General features: G+C 48.0%; 1 protein-coding gene across 1 annotated transcript in view; it reads right to left on the reverse strand.

Annotated features, from left to right (window-relative positions):
* CEP85 (centrosomal protein 85) overlaps positions 1-17597 on the reverse strand; it is a 416919-nt gene that overhangs the window by 285744 nt on the left and 113578 nt on the right. The window contains exon 6 of the mRNA XM_078682660.1: positions 9914-10031. Within this exon, the coding sequence (XP_078538786.1) occupies positions 9914-10031 (118 nt within the window). The remainder of the gene's footprint in view (positions 1-9913; positions 10032-17597) is intronic.

The raw sequence follows: 17597 nt of genomic DNA on the forward strand, positions 1-17597 counted from the left end.
TCCCGCGGCCCGCCAATCACAGCGCGGCATTTGCTGAGGGGGGCTCGTCGCTCTGACCAATCAGGGCTCCGCTCCTTCGGTTCTCGGCGATTTCAAGCCCCGGGCAGCGGCGGTGAATGGGAATCAAATGCCGGGTGAGCTCCGGCTCCAAATAATTAAATCAAAACGGGGTGGCACCCGTAAATTAACTAAATAAACAGAAATAAAAGCGCTACCAAGCGCTGGAGGACCAACAAGGTCCCAGTGGAAATGAAAGCGCTCTCTGCGCGAACATCAGAGATAAAGCGCCCCCAGGCGCTAGGGGTGAAAGCAAAGCACTCCCAGCGCTAGGGACAAGTAAAGGTCCACAAGTCCAGCAAATGGAAGCAAAGGGGACCCAGTAAAAGGTCTCCAGAGTCCAGGACATCAGCAGTCCATCCAGGGTAAAGCAAAGTCCCCTATCCTGCCAGTACAGGCAGAGGGGTCCCCCAGAAGTCCTCCAGGCACCCAGGGGCTGGGCAGGGCCCAGGGATTCCCCTGGGCCCAAGCAGCAGCACGCCCCTGGCAGATTCAAGTTGGAAACAAGAACATTTTGGAAGGGGACACAGCCCCTTCTTATACAGAGAAAAGTCTTTGAAGTCTTTGTGCAGGCAGTGTGAGAACCAGCTAGAACTGGTTATAGGGAAGTCCTGTCAGTATCAGGGACAGAGGTGACAGTCACCCAGCGAGGAAGAGGCTGAAATGCCAGAAACCGGTCCCCGGTAGCTTGTCTGCTTTCTGGAAGAGGCTGAAATGCCAGATACCGGTCCCCGGTAGCTTGTCTCCTTTCTAGAAGAGGCTGAAATGCCAGAAACCGGTCCCCGGTAGCTTGTCTCCTTTCTGGTGAAGAATTGGCTTGGTAGTTTGGTCTGCCCTGTTCCCATGATGCACTGGGCCAGGGACAGACTAATTTGCATATAGCCAGGTTCTGAGCTGGGATGGGGCAGTGAGATAAATAACGGTGATGGATCAAGCCCTGATCTTTGGACTGGGTAAGAGTGGTCTGCTTAATTCAGACACTCTGTTAATCACCACCCCCTTTTCTGTATCGTTTTTGGCCACTATAGGTGTGGCAGGGTATACTCAGACATGAGTCCCTTTCTCACTGCTCCATCAGGATTCAAGCAAGCCGGGCCGAAGAGGCTGAAATGCCAGAAACCGGTCCCCGGTAGCTTGTCTCCTTTCTGGTGAAGAATTGGCTTGGTAGTTTGGTCTGCCCTGTTCCCATGATGCACTGGGCCAGGGACAGACTAATTTGCATTTAGCCAGGTTCTGAGCTGGGATGGGGCAGTGAGATAAATAACGGTGATGGATCAAGCCCTGATCTTTGGACTGGGTAAGAGTGGTCTGCTTAATTCAGACACTCTGTTCATCACCACCCCCTTTTCTGTATCGTTTTTGGCCACTATAGGTGTGGCAGGGTATACTCAGACATGAGTCCCTTTCTCACTGCTCCATCAGGATTCAAGCAAGCCGGGCCGAAGAGGCTGAAATGCCAGAAACCGGTCCCCGGTAGCTTGTCTCCTTTCTGGTGAAGAATTGGCTTGGTAGTTGTCTGCCCTGTTCCCATGATGCACTGGGCCAGGGACAGACTAATTTGCATATAGCCAGGTTCTGAGCTGGGATGGGGCAGTGAGATAAATAACGGTGATGGATCAAGCCCTGATCTTTGGACTGGGTAAGAGTGGTCTGCTTAATTCAGACACTCTGTTCATCACCACCCCCTTTTTCTGTATCAGCATTGTAGTCAGGCAGGCACAGCCCTTCACTATCAGGTGCTATCTCCTCCCACTTCCCTGGCAGCAGATGCTGCCTTTCATCCACGGGCTGACTCAGACAACCTCCTGGGGCTCCCCAGCCCCTGTCCTCCTCAAACCAGACAGTCAATCCACAAGCAGGCCCAGGCACTCCTGGGCCAGGCTCACCAGCCAATCACGTGCCAGCAGACTCACTACACAAATATGCCAAATTCTAAAAGTGGCACTTCTAGACTAGACACAATCATGCCGCATACACCATTACGCAGCATTCAGTCTCACGAGTTTCTCACATATCAAACTCGACCCTGCACTCCCCACATATCAGGAACTACCATGGGCATACATATTCCCCATTCATTCCTATGGGAGGGCAGGTCACTCACCACACATACACAGAGAGCACACGCACTTTACACTGTACCACAGTGAAAAAGTGCGCAGAGGCCTAAAATCACCAACCCAGGTTCCAGAAACAGGCTAGGAAAAAGCAAAAAAGTTTCGGGGTGAACCTGCCAAAAGGGCCAGGTCCAACAGCAGACATGGAGGAAAACCTCTTCCCCGCGTTGTCCAATCGCCTACCCTCTCTGTCGGGAGGTGTCGTTATTGGAGTCGATGGGTGTCGTTATTGGAGTCGATGGGTTCCCTGATTTCTGCTGTCCGCCTGGGTTATAACGGAGTCCCGCTTGGGGTGGCCTAGCAGCCAAGCTGGAGCATCTGAAGGCGCTTTATATTTCATGTCCAGTCTGGCGAGTACTGGAGTCACCGTCGCCGGTGTCTCCATGACCTTTAGGCCCTCCTCCCATAGATGACTGACAATCGAGAGAGACCGAACTGCCTTGCAGTATGGTTCCTTGAAATCGTACAAGAAACATTCCGTCTTGTCAAATGACATGGTGAGCGCAAATCTGTTTGTAGCTCTCTCCATTAAATTATGAAACGCCCCCCTCCCCCCCCCCGATGTCCTCCGGTGGGGAATCAACAGGTTTCGGTGAAGGAGATTATGCGAAGGAATGAGATAATCGTCCCACTCTCTGCTAGGGTCCGTTATCCCTCCCTCCTCTTGTTCCTCATCAGTGGTCACTGGTTCTTGGTGAGATCTTGGTGGTGGTGATCTAGGCAAGGGCTCTGGTAAAAACTCTCGCCTTCGCACTGGCATACTTGGCATAGAACGTGGGTGAGGCGTAGCCACTGGTATCTCCTGAGAGGTATAAGGCACAGGATGCCTCTTTTTATAATCCTCCAGCATAAACTGCAGATCCGTTAGTAATGAAGACGGAACACTCACCATCTCCTCTTGATATTCCTGGCAATAGTGTTGCTGGGGACGGTCCCGATACCCCTCATATTCGTCCTCCGAGTCATCCTCTTGGCACTTTACGTGCAACTGCGACAGGCTACTGGCGTAGCCAAAAGGGCGGCCATCATTCTCCTCCTCCTCAGACTCTTCCTCTAACAGGTGGGATGGTACCAGAGGAGTCACTTTAGTTGGATAGGTAAGTTCTGGGGTAATTCTCCTCTTACTGGCAAATTCCCGTTTTTCTGGGGGGTTTTCTCTCGTCGACGAGCCAGTCGACGCGATAGCCGCCGAAGAAACTGTCGTCGATGCTGCCGTTGACGCTGCTGTTACTGTCTTCTTCGTTGCCGTTGATGATCCCTTCGAAGAAGTGATCGTAGCTGTTGTAACATAGACATCGTCAAAGATCTTGGCGTCTACACTGCAGTCGACGGTGCCACCGTCGATGGAGATATAGCTTTAGAAGTAAGTTTAACTCAGTTTTCGTCGACGGCGATGCCATTTTCCTCGTCGACGCTCCTGTCGACGATGCAGATTTTTCCAATTTTCCCTCAGGAGGTGTAGAGGCCGGCTTCTTGAAGGAATGTTTGACTTTAGGGGGTGATTTTGAGGGCTCTGAGCTTGTCCTCTTTGATTGTTTTACACCTGAAGCATGACCCTTGCTCACCTTTTCTTTGGTTGGAAGAGATTTAGAGTGACTGCGCCCAAAAGAACCTAGCGTGGTATTTTAAGGGCCTTCTCAAGTCGTTCCTCTGAGGTATGAGTCTGAGGAGATCTGCTTCTTTTCTGAGATCTCCTAGACGTTGTAGACGCCTCATCACGGTCACTAGACATGACTACTTTCCTGGTCTTTAGTTTCTGAAGTCATAGTAAAAGCCTTCCTTCACGATCACTCAATGTTTTATTTGAAAAGGTACGACACCTTACAATCCTTTGCTTGATGGTCTGGATAAAGACAGTAGATGCAATCCTTATGAGGGTCGACTGTATAGAGCCTTTTCTTAGAACAGGTGGCACAGGCTCTAAATAAAACTATTTTCTCCTCGTCAGTCATTCTCAGGAGTTGGTGAACAAGTAGGCTGTAATCAAAAGTACTAAATAAGTTGAAGAATATGAAATCCAATTCAAATTGAAATAGAAAACTGTAGAGTTTGAGCAGAGCTCAAAGGAGACTCCCTAGCACAACATGCGGTAGAAAATCTGAGGGGAAAGAGGTTCTCTCAGGAGTGTTCTAGAGGGTGAGGAACTCTGATTGGTTCAGGGAGAAGTTTGGTCTCTTTTACATAACGAAGGTTATGGGTTGCAAAAGAAAAATGGGCCTAGGCCACTTTTCAGTTTGCTATACTACTAAGCATTGCTTTTTTATGTACCGGAGACTCCCGTCTCGAAAACAGGGAATGATTCAGGCATGTGAATCTATGAGAGCTCCAATACTGGAGTAAACACTAAGTCAGCAGTGGGCATGCTCCTCCTGATATATGTGCACACAGACAAAGGTTGGCAACTTTCAGATTAGTTCTACCTTCAACCAAAGATATTATGTTTTTGCAAGTTGCATTTTGTGTCCATACTAGATGTTGGGGGATCTACTTGCGCTGCACATTCTTATCGTCTGGATGAAGACCATGGAACTTTGTTTGAATCGAAACATCATGAATTTACATGGCACAAAGACTTTTAAAAATTGTGTTGGCCACCATAGAGCTTTGTATGTGGCTAAGCTCATGAGTCTACCAGTGCTCTTGTAAAATCATTTATATAGTTGTTGTGGCCAGTTTTAGGTTTCCCGCCATTTTAGCCATGGTAAAGTTTCCAAATTATCCTCCGGTTGTTAATTCTCACTTGCACTGTGTGATCACTCAAAGAGCACACTTGTTTTTAAATAAACCTTATGTATATGTTGTAGGAAAGGTCCTCCTTTTGAATGGGTATCCCCAGGATGCTTGTTACCAGTCCAGGGAAGACCCGTCTTGGCAGTTCGGGCTGAACTGTTCCCATGAGGCACAGGGTCAAGACTGATTTGCATATAGCTGGGTTTGAACTGGAGTGGCGAAGTGAGCTAAAGAATGATGGATTCAACTCAGATCTGTAATTGGGGGCCAGTGTCTGAAAAGTTTCAGTGCTCCGCCCATCATCTCCTTGTGTTTGCATTGTTAACCCGCACTTTTTGCCCGACATATGATGCAACCTGACTTAGTGTGCCCTGGGTCCCTTCCAATCAGGTTGTCCGGGCCTGTGTTCTTTCCCCATGCTGTACCTTTGCACCCACAATTGCTACATCTCTGGCCACAGTTAAGCCCCTTAGGTACCAAGGGCACTGTGACCAGGGAAGGACTGCAGAACCTGTTGAGCCATCCTTAAGGGCCCTGTACCTTAACACCCACACACTGCCATTGCAGGCTGCATGTGTTGGTGCAGAGAAAAGTGAAGGGTCGACATGGCACACATCCATGTGTGCCATGCCTGCAGCCTAGGTAAGGCACCCCGCTAGCAGGGTGCACCAGCCCTCAGATGAGGATACATTGGCATGAGCCCTGTACCCCTACAGTGTCCAAGTCTTTTCTTAGACATTGGAAGTGTAGTAAAGCCATGAAGAGTATATGGTCTGGGAGTTGATCATTACTAACTCCACAGCTCCATAATGGCTTTACTAAAAACTGGGAAGTTTGGTAGCAAACTTCTCAGCACATTAAACCCACTGATGCCAGTGTGAGATTTAATGTAAAATGCACTCAGAGCCTACCCTGGTGTGGTTCCAAAGTGGCTGTCCGCCATTTGCCAACAACAGACAGGTTTCTGTACACCTGGGTAGGGAGCCTCCGTTCTGAGTCCAAAGAAAGCCCATCCTGGGCAGAGGTGTCATGCCTCCCCCCCAGGATGGGCTGGGTTCAAGGAGGGGAAGCTTCAAAGGCCTGCTGCCTTTGGAAACTGTCCCTGCCTTTTGCTGCACCCAACCGTTCTGCACCCCACTTTGGGTGTGAGAATCAGCAGTAAAACCAAGCTAGGAGGAGAGGTGAGCCCACCTTTGCCAAACCCACCCCTCAGGTGGGTGGAGGCGAGGTGAAGCACACATCTCAGTCCCCTCCATCTTGAAGATGACGAGACGCAGCCAATTAGGGAGGGGCTCGTGCCCCCGCCCACTGAAGGATGGCATAATAGGGGGTTTACCCATCCCAAGGAAGGGACCCATTGGTACCGACCTGCACACCCCTTTCAATGCCCCCTAAATTTAGTATTATGGGGCAACCTTGAACCTTGTCTCCTCAGATTTGAGGAAGAAGGACCAAAGAGCGGTGGCTGACCCACAAATAAGAGGATACCAACTGCTTTGGCCCCAACCCTACCAGTCTGTCCAGTCTACGACCTGCCTACAAGCAAGAAACCCGGCGAGTCCAGCAGCCAGCAACCCCCAGAGCCCGGAGGGACCTGCCTGCACTCAACTAACCAACTCAGTCTCCCTCGAGCACTAGATTTGCTGAAGCCAAAACTCTCAGACAAAATCCGGACTTCGCGATTCTGCACCAGGCACCCACGGCTCAAGTTCGAGTGGCCCAACACCACAAGAAGGTCTCCCCAGCAATCCGTACCTGGGATCTGGTGACCCCCCAACCTCCCTCAAGCTTCAAGACGACGCCTGCAGCCTCAGACTGAAGGGCCCCCCCGCCCACCGCAACCAGAGCTGGTAAAGAAACCAGATGCCCCTGCACCCTATTGCCTTGGGTGGCCCAACCCACGGGGTCCAGGCAACCCCCAAGAACCCAACTTACCTCTCCAGCCGGTGGTAGCCTTCAGAAGTCTCCCTGTCTGAGCCTGCATCAACTTGGCCAAACTGAAGGTCTCCATTGGAAAGCACAGGCCCACCCCCGATGCTTTGTTGGCACCCTGCGCCCAGCTGCCCCTGTGCCGCTGCTGGGGCAGCTCCTGTGCGCTTTGTTGGCCCCTGCAGGGCTGACCTGAACCCCAGGAGCTTTAATCCCATACCAGAGTGGCCTGCTTGTAAGCAGTCCCTAACCAAAGGCCCCCTTAGCACCATTGGCTAACATTGGGCCCCAGCACTCTGCACCCAGCCGCCCCATTGCTGTTGGTTGTGGTGCAACTTGAGTGCCTCCCTAGACCTTGGTCCTAACCCCCAAACCTCCCACTCATGAGACGTTTACTTGCCTGTGAAACCCTTTTTCCCCTATAGAAACCCATCTTATGATAGTTTGGGACTAAAATGTTCTAGGTGTTGAACTGTTTTGTACGGAGGAAAAAGGGACTATAACTTTAAACAAAGAAAGTCTTACTTCCCTTGTATTGTGAGATCCCTTGGTGTGGTATCCAAGCATACCACCCCCAGTAATCAATGTAATGTGAAAGTAATCAAAAAAGTATTCTAAAAGGTAATAACTGTTATTTAATCTGCTTTTTGAGAACATACCAATCTGTAACAATTGCAAATCCAACCACAATGGCATTCCTGTGTAAAGGTTTACAATGTAAGTAGATCTTACATACCTGTACCAAGTCCTGCTTGGTTCTAGAAATAAAATATAAGCACACCTGTTTTTAAACTTAGCCAATTAGTCTGGATTATCCCTCTGAATGTGTGCCGTCAGTCTTGACTGAGTGAATACAATAAATGCTTAATACACCCTCTGCATAAGCCGAACTGCTCGTCCACACTACAGCAAAGAGAGAGGTTAGTACTTACCTAATTTAGCCTCTAGGGATTCCCTGGACTCTGCACACTATACCTTACCTTGGTACAGTATATACAGAGCCAGCTTCCTACATATGTCTACTAATTGTACATTTTATGTTAATTGAGCATATCTGAATATTGAGAAAGTTATTAAAAAAAAAAAACAAAAAAAAGTGTAACTGTGAAATGACATTCATACGTGTGTCCAAGCAAATTTGCTTGTAAACCTTTTTGTTTTCTTATTAATACTCAAGTTGACTTTTCTTGGTCCTATATCAAATTTACATTGTCCTTCCAAGGTTCACAGGTGGCTCCTGCCGCTTCTAAATATCAGTTAAAAATAAGGCATCCTCCATAAAACGGAGGACGTTTCGCCATAGATCAGTGGTTAATAGTGAAAAAACACTAAGAAGGGTTGGTAAATTAAATATCTGAATTGAGAGAGAAATTTAAGTGTAAACAGTGGTTACCTTTTCTGCAAGAGTGATGGAATGCAGGCACAAAGAACTTAACCTGTGGGCCAGTAAATCATCAACAGTGAAAGAAAAGTGTCTGTGTGTGTTGGGGAGGGGGGGGGGGTCTCAAACTGGTCAGAGTACCTGGCACCTGACACCAGCCCATGCATCGCCATTCACTTTAAGGGCAATGATAATAATTTAGCAACATCCTTGGCCAAATAGAGCACGCTCAAAAATCATGGCACCTCTAAATAACACCAGAAAGTAGGAATAGCAACCATGACCGCCTTATGATGCTGGCACACTCTCAATAGCTTCTTTGGCCAAAGGAGCCAACACTTCCTGACGGAGCAAGGAAAGTTGGTCTTCGTCAGTCGGTTGTAAGCGAGATTCCACAAAAAGGATGGAGTAGCCCCTCTGGACGAATTGCAAAACCCACTTGTCTGATGTTATATACTTCTAGTAATTGTTATTGAATTTATATAGGGCTTACTACCCCGGACTAGGCGCGGATGTGCTTTATGGCGAGTAGCACGCTACTCTGGAACCCAAGATTAGTGGTTAAATGTTTACTGCAATTAAAAATGTGCTTCCAAAAAAACACATTGCATGCATCCACTCCAGTTATTTTTTGATCGATTATATTAATACCAGTTAGGTGTGATAATTAATGGTGGTGTTAGGTAAATGGTTGGTGATATAGGCTGGCTGAGATTAGGTAATGCTAAGTTGCAGGGATAGGGTTTGAAAGCAGGTGATGCTGTGATCTATGAAATGAGGTGTCAGCCTTTAGCAGAATTACAATAAGAGAATAAAGGCAGGCATGAGGCTCAGGGAGGCTATACTCAAATAGAAAGCATGCGGAGGATGGAAGGTATGAAGAGGGTTACTCTGAAGAATGAAAGAAGAGGAATCAAGTGGAATTGGACATCTCTAGAGAAGCCAGTGGTTATCAGCCATGCATGCCATCAACTATGAAAATCGCTCTGCCCAGTTAGTCTGTCATGTCAAGCCCATATCTGGTGATGAACTTCGCTGTACCAAGAAAGTGGGATCCTCGGGAGGAGGGTGATGGAGACAGTCAATTGTCCTAAGCACAGAAGCCCCTTTGCAGGGCTTGTACCAGGTCCCCAGGAAGACACCTGTAATGGCTTCACTAAATGGGAGTGAAGGTCCGGAAAGTGAAGACTCCTAGCTGAAGAACCTCTGTCCAGAAGATAGTCCGACTGCCACTGTGGCCAACTAAAGGTTCAAGATCTTAGCTGTCTCCCGTAACACCATTGGGAAGGAGGCACCCTCATCCTTGGCACGGACTGGCACAGAAAGAAAAGAACAGTAGAACGCTGGGACAACAACTACGTAGGATCTGTGCACGTCACTTTTAGCGTGGAAGATACTGACCCGAACTACGCCACCAACCGACGTGATGGGGTACTGCTTGCCAGACCCCGGAGATACTGACCCGAACTACGCCACCAACCGACGTGATGGGGTACTGCTTGCCAGACCCCGTCTGATCCCTGTAGAATATTCTAAGGTAAGGAATCTGCGGCTAAAAGGGTCTATCAGATGTGCATGTGCAAAGCCCATTTCTACAACCAGTAAGACAGAGCAATTAAAATTTGGGTAATCTGCAAAACGAATGGTCTCAAATGGGGGACTGTGTAATATGCTTCCCTGGTAGAAAGTTAGGACGTACCTGCAACCTCAGCACATAAATGTCTCCATATGGTGCCGGCCGGCTAAGAAGGGCACTGTGCACTTGCAGCTCACTCTCAAGCATCTTCTGCTCTAGCTGAGCGATATGTTGTCTCTGCCTGTAGGATAATAGAATTCCAGTCATCTCCAAGTGACCATATATACACTGTACCACAGGATCAAACATGCCTTATAACAAACATCATTAAACTCATGTCAACTACCCTAAACACTTTAGCATTTATATTTTTCATTACAGTACAGTTGCCCCTTCAGTCAGCTGAAAAGGAGAGTATGGCACCGAAGGGCACTGGAGCAAGCGAATTACACTTTCAAAGGAAGAAGCCAAAGGGCACATGGCACTTGTCGCTACTAGGCACCAGTCTTTAGGTCCACCATACTTTCTACAAATTAGTCCATGTCATACAGTGGTAAGGATGAACTACTTACCTGTAATCCTAGTTCTCTTCCAGCGGTATCCTCATCAAAGTCATAAGCATTAGAATATTCCCGCCTATGAGAGGGACCCCGGAAACACTATATTATATGTGCCCCATATATATATATACATACATACATACAACAAAATAAGCAATTGCAACCTACTAAACACCAGAGTTGAATCATGCTGTAAAGAATTTCCACCATACATGAATAGGATGCATTAGAAACATGAGAAACACTAAAGTTTGTTTTGGAACTGTTTTAATGCTCAGAAAGCAGTAGAAATTCTTATAAAACACTGAAAGCATAGGAAGCTCCCAGGCTGCATTGCAAATACACAGTCTAAAAAGACTGAAAAGCTAACCTGTAGCTGCATGCAATAAAACTGACACCGTGCCTTTAAGGCAGTCCTGAGCCCCAGCTTCCCATCATGCCTCAGGGGTGACAGTTAGGTCAGTTGTTCTTTGCGGAGACTGAAAAAACCATGAAACAATATCTCCAACTTTAAAAAGTCCTTTGCCCGGGGAGGCGGGTGGGTTGCTTATGACTTTGATGAGGATACCCCTGGAAAAGAACTAGGATTACAGGTAAGTAACTAATCCTTCTCTTCCAGGGGATCCTCATCAATAGTCATAAGCATTAGAATAGAATAGCTATGGAGACTTTAATATCCACAGCGAGGTGAAAGATAATATGGAGGTCCAATACTTTTTAAATGATATCTCCCTGTTAGGACTAAACAGTGTAATAGCGGGCCTACTCATCAGGCGGGGCACACTTTAGACCTAATTTTTTCCAACTTTCCTGATGTAAAGTGCTGTGCACCTAGACAGATCAGCTGCGCAGATCATTTTGTCTTGGAGTTTTCAATGCCTAAAAATGAATTATTTTCTAACCGCTCTTTGCAGATCCCGCTTAAGCGAAGGCCTTGGCATAAAATAGCTTATGAGACCTTTAAGATGGCCTATTCTGCCCCAAAAATTCTGCCTACGGAGGATATTGACTCCGCCCTGATTAAATATGAACTTGCCATACAGGTGGCAATAGAACAGATTGCCCCACTTAAAACATTTAAAAATAGGCCAGCAAACAAACAGGAAGTCTGGTACTCCGAAGAGTTGAGACGCCTTAAGCAAACTGCGAGAAAATATGAGAAAGTTTGGCGAAAGTCGCACTCAGAGGGGGATAAAGCCAGCTACCAATCGGCAATAAGTATTTATCATAAAGCCATTCGAGGGGCACGTAAGAGTTATGTAACCTCTCAGTTAGAGGCGGCAGGCAATACTCCTAAAGTATTATACCAAATTGTAAACTTCTTAAACCCGGTGGCATGTGAAAGTGCTGATGTGTCGTCCCAACAACTTTGTGACGACATCTCTGGATTTTTCACTGACAAAATTGACGCTATCTACGAAAAGATTGAGGCATCTATTCCATCTGCAAACAATCTTGATGCTCATATACCGGTGCTAGCAGTAGGGGCCAAGTTTGACAGATTTCTTAGATTTCCTGATATCACTCTTTCTGAAGTAGAGATGTTGATTGATAACATCAAAAGTGGGAGCCCCGCTGACCTCTTACCAGCGAGATCAATGGGAGTGGTGGGGAGATTGCTTGGTCCTGAAATTCAGGGCCTGGTAAACCTCTCACTGAACACTGGACGTGTTCCACGAGAATGGAAAAAGGCTCTAGTCAGACCGATTCGAAAGAACACCGCCGTTCCGTGGACCAATCTGTCCAATCTTAGACCTATCTCCCGGCTGCCTTTCTTGGGTAAAATCATCGAGAAGCACACTAACAAGCATTTGTCTAACTTCCTGGAACAATCTGGAAGCCTTGATCCTTCACAGTCTGGTTTCAGACCGAAACACAGTACTGAAACAGCCTTATTGTCAATAATTGATGATTTGCGCATGTACCAGGACAGGGGCATCTCTGTTGTCCTGGTGCTGCTAGATCTATCGGCAGCGTTCGATACTGTCTCCCATAAGATCTTGATCGAACGACTGACTGTGAATGGACTGGGTGGCAAGACACTGGACTGGATAAAGAGCTTTCTCTCCGACCGTTCCCAAAGTGTCACCATGGGTGATTTCGGTCGGATGAGGTTAGGATCACCAAGGGGGTACCACAGGGCTCTTGTCTGAGCCCTACTCTTTTTAATATCTACGTGGCCCCTCTGGCCGATATAACGAGAGCTTTTGGTTTCTGTCCAGTGTCCTATGCAGACAATACTCAGCTGCTATTCCCATTTAAATCTCTGACCCCGGAGGTTAAACAATCTTTCTCCGAGGGGATGAAAGCAGTATCCCAGTGGATGTCTTCCAACTTTCTTCAGTGTAATGTTGGTAAGACTGAGGTGATGCTTTTCGGTGAGGCCAAGATTTTATGGTCCCCTGACTGGTGGCCATTAGATCTCGGGCCAGTGCCAGAACCAAAATTAGTTATCAAGAATCTTGGGGTCCGCCTGGAGACGGAGTTGACAATGAAACTACATGGTAACAACACGGTGGGGTCCTGTTTTCATGTGATAGGACTCCTCCGTAAGATATTCCCGCTCCTTCCAAACTCCATTAGAAGAACTTTGGTTCAGGCTTTAGTGATCAGCCGGCTTGATTCTTGTAATGGTCTCCTGGGGTCTGCCAACGAAGAGGTGTTGGACCGTCTACAGGTGATTCAGAATATTGCAGCCAGGCTGGTCCTCAATGCTCCCCCTAGGTCTTCATCTAAACCTCTGCTGCAAGAACTCCACTGGCTATCAGTTAGCCAGAGAGTGAAATTTAAGACATGCTGCATAGTGCACAAGGCACTACATGACTTGGGGCCTCTTTATTTGGCAAATAAATGTGTTCCTTATATCCCCACACGTACCCTCAGATCAAGTGACCAGTTGCTGTTAAGAGTACCCAAGATTAGAAGATCCAGACTGGGTGGTAAGGCTCTGTCAGTGGTGGGTCCTATTCTGTGGAACAGCCTTCCTTTTCAACTTAGACAATGTTCTGATCATTTTGCCTTTAGAAAACAACTTAAGACTTTTTTTTTTCAGGATTAACAAGTTAGGTCCCAAGCCAGTCAACAATCATTTGAAACAAGAGTATTGGTCCTGCATCACTATTACTATTTTCCCGCTTCTGCAACTGCCGTCTATAGCGCGGAGATACTCCTTCGGGAGTTTATTCTAGCGCTTTACAAACCCATAAATAAATAAATAAATAAATAAATAAATAAATAAATAAATAGCGAGCCTCACCTCATCTCCCTGCGGGCAAAGGAACACACAGAAAACGTAATCAGTAAGCTTAGTAAAAACCAAGCTAGGATAGAGGAAACCACCATCCGAACAGATTCCTCAAGGAGGCTTGGCCTACTTGAGCATCAGCCCTGGAATCAGACTCTAGGCAGTAGTGCCTCGTAAAAGTATGAACTGATTTCCAGGTTGCGGCCTTGCAAATTTCTGACATAGGGACGTCATGCAAGAAAGCAACAGTGGCCGCTTTCCCCCTGGTGGAAAGAGCCTTGGGAGGTAAAGGTAAGGGCCTTTTCGCCAGTTGGTAAGCTAAGGTAATGCATGAAACAATCCATCTAGAAATGGATCTCTTAACGGCTGGGAAGCCTGTTCTCATGGCGCCATAATTTACAAACAATTGATCTGTTTTCCTTATTTCTTTTGTACTTTGTAAGTAGAACTTAAGTACCCTCTTGAGCTCTAAGGAATGAAGCGACTGCTCAGCTGGGGTCGCCGGATCAGGGAAGAAAGATGGCAGGGAAATGGACTGATTAATGTGAAAATCAGACACCACCTTAGGGAGAAAAGAAGGATGTGCCCTTAAGACTACTCCGTTATGGTGGAAAACAGTGTAAGGCTCATTGGTACCCAGTGTTTGAATCTTGCTTACTCTGCGCGCTGATGTAAATCGCTATTAGAACAGTAGCCTTCCAAGATAAATGCTGCAAGGAAGCTCTGTGGATGGGCTCAAAAGGAGGGCCCATCAACTTTGATAACACAAGGTTCAACTCCCACGGAGGAGAAGGATTTCGAACAGGGGGATACACTTTCTTTAACCCCTGTAAGAAGTCCTTGACCACCTCCATTTGGAAAAAGGACGGCTGACTAGGCGACTTCCTGTATGCCGTAATGGCAGATAATTGCACCCTGATAGAAGCATACTTAAGACCAGATCTTGCTAGATACAGAAGGTAAGGGAGAATGACATCCTCCTGCCCCTTCGTAGAATCAAAGTGATGTTCCCTACACCAAAGAAAAAACCTCTTCCACAAACGCATACAACGTTCTTGTGGAGGGTCTTTTCGCTTCTTTTAAAATATGCATACAATCAGGAGGCAGATTTAAATGTCCGTATTGCAGGACCTCAGGAGCCATGCTGTCAAGTTCAGTGAGGGAAGGTTGGGATGAAGAATCCTCCCTCCCATCTTGGTCAGCAGGTCCAGCCTGCAAGGTAGTCTCCTGTGTGGAAGTACCGATAGATGTAGAAGGTCCGGGTACCACCACTGCCGTAGCCAGTCTGGAGCTATCAGAATCATGGTCATGCTGGATATGAGTAGCTTGGACACCAACTTCGGGATCAGGGGCAGAGGAGGAAAGGCGTAGGCAAATGTCTCTGACCAGTCCATCAAAAGAGCATTCCCTCTTGTCCCTGGACGGTGGAATCTGGACGGGAAGGCGTGGCATTTTGTGTTTGTTGTCCGCGAAGAGATCTATTTCCGGATGACCCCAACGATGGAAAAGGTCCGCCACCACCTCGTCGTGCAGCACCCAGTCTGGCTGATCTTCGAAGTGCCGGCTTAGTGCGACTGCCTTGACATTTAGCTCTCCTGGAAGATGCACCGCCACCACCGAGAGGTTTCAGGCGGGCAGCCAGTGCCAGATCGCCTGTGACTCCAGGGAGAGAGGATGCGACAGAGTTCCACCCAGCTTGTTCAGGTAGAACATGGTTTTCGTGTTGTCGGTCTGGACCAGGACTGAATCGGACTCGATTGCCGGCAGGAAAGCTTTTAGAGCCAGATGGACTGCTCATAGCTCCAGCATGTTGATGTGGTAGGACTGTTCTTTTGCCGACCACCATGAGAGGGAGGATCTCGCCACCTGGGAGAGAGAGAGAGATCTGATCCTCCCAACGACCTGCCGACTGTTCCCACTGGTCCTCCAGAGTCTGTTGCAAAGGACGCATCCTCAGCCTGGTGTTGGGAATAAGAAAGATGCAGGACGTCATCGATCCTAGCAGGGATGCCACCTGCCGGACTGTCGGATTCTGCACCTGGAGCAGAAGCCTGCACCTCTGTCTCACTGAAGACAGTCTCTCCTCCGAAGGATACGCTCTTCCCACGCTTGTGTCCAGAACGGAGCCGAGGTAGTGGATGGACTGGGTGGGCTGTTGCACTAACTTTTCCATGTTGACATGCAGCAGAGGTCGTGCAGCTGTTGCAGACAAAACTGGAAGTCGTGCTTTACCTGCAGTGGAGATGGACATTTCAGCAGCCAGTCGTCCAAGTATGGATAGACGAAGAGACCTTTTCTGTGAAGAAAAGCCGCCACCACTGCCATGCATTTGGTGAAGACTCGCGGAGCGGACTTCAGACCAAAGGGCAGGACCTTGTACTGATAATGCTTGTGACCGACCACAAACCGCAGGTACTTCGCATGACGTTTTGCAATGGAAATGTGGAAGTATGCATCTTGGAGGTCCACCGAACACATCCAATCCCCTACTTGCAGATGTGGACATATTTGATGAAGGGCCCACATGCGAAACTTCTCCCTGATTAGGACTTTGTTCAGAAGTCGAAGGTCGAAGATTGGTCAAAACTTGCCCTCCTGATTTTTTGGGGACAAGAAAATATCTGGAGTAAACTCCTCTTCCTCTTTGAGAGGGCGGAACCTCTTCTATAGCCTGCTTTTGGAGAAGAGCTCTCACCTCTTTTCGAAGCAGCTGTAACTGATGAGGACGAGACTTCTTCGGTGGATGGTGGAATGTCCTTTGGAAGCGCACGAATACGTAGCGCATATCCATTGCGTAGTATATTCAGCACCCAGCGATCTTCTGTGATGCTGACCTACTCTGCTAGATGTTGAGAAGCACTTCCTCCCACTGGAGTGGGCAACGGAGGAAGCCACTGCTCATGACTTTCCTCCTCTCGTCGTGGTAGAGCACTGCTGCTGGTGACCACCTCTGTTAGAATTTCCTCCTCGAAACTGGGACTTGCCCGGATTCTTGTTTTGGGACCACTGAGAGGGTTGAACCCTCTGTTGAGCCCCCTTGCGCTGGTTGGATTTGTATCTGCGCTTGAACTCCTTTTTCTTCTCCAAGCCGACCGCTTTGAGAGTGTCCAGCTCGGTTTTCATTCTACTCATCTCATCGTCCGTGTGGGAGCCAAAGAGAGAGGAACCGGAGAATGGAAGGTTCAAGATGCGTTGTTGTGCATCAGGTTTGAGGCCTGTCAAGCGCAACCAAGACGACCTTCTGGCGCATATTCCATGCGCATATGAAAGCACTGCGCCGTCCGCCGCCGTGCTTATCATCTGGTTAGCCACCAGACCGCCTTCTGTCAGTGTCTCTTCAAAGTCTTTCTGATCTTCTTTTGGCAGTTTGGACTTAAAGCGCTCCATGGAATCCCATAAGGCTCTATCATATCTGCCTAAAGGCGCTGCTGCACTGGAGACCTTCAGAGTAGAAGCGGCAGAGCTGCATACCTTGCGACTCAACGAGTCCTGGGATCTGCTGTCCTTACCTGGAGGAACTGAAGAGGTAGCAGTAACTGCATGTGTCTTACGTGCTGCTGCTACGATCACCGAGTCTGCAGGAGGATCAGTCTTAACAAAACACCGGGTCAGAGGTAGCTGGCTTGTATTTCTTTTGGATGCGAGCCGGCACCGCCTTAATGGTTGCTGGAGACAAGAATATGTCCATGACAGGTTCCACAATTCCTGGAACCAATGGAAGCAAGGGGCAAAACCCAGATTTCTGGTGAAGCGTCTCAAAAATCACCGTCGTGGTGACCTGGGGGACAGACATTGCAATGTTGAGCTTCGAGAGCCCCCCTCTGCAGGACACCATGGTACGTGTTAATGTCATCAATCGGTGAGACCCTAGAGATAGGGCTATCCGAAAGCGTGGGGGAGTAATCCCTCTTTGAAGAGTGGGTAGAGGAGGAACAAGAAGTAGACGGTGTTCTTCTACTCCTGCGATGAACACTGCGTCTCCTACCCCTTGATCTCGAGCGAT

This window comes from Lissotriton helveticus, chromosome 3_1 (assembly GCF_964261635.1).
Source record: "Lissotriton helveticus chromosome 3_1, aLisHel1.1, whole genome shotgun sequence".
In the NCBI taxonomy this organism is placed as follows: domain Eukaryota; kingdom Metazoa; phylum Chordata; class Amphibia; order Caudata; family Salamandridae; genus Lissotriton; species Lissotriton helveticus.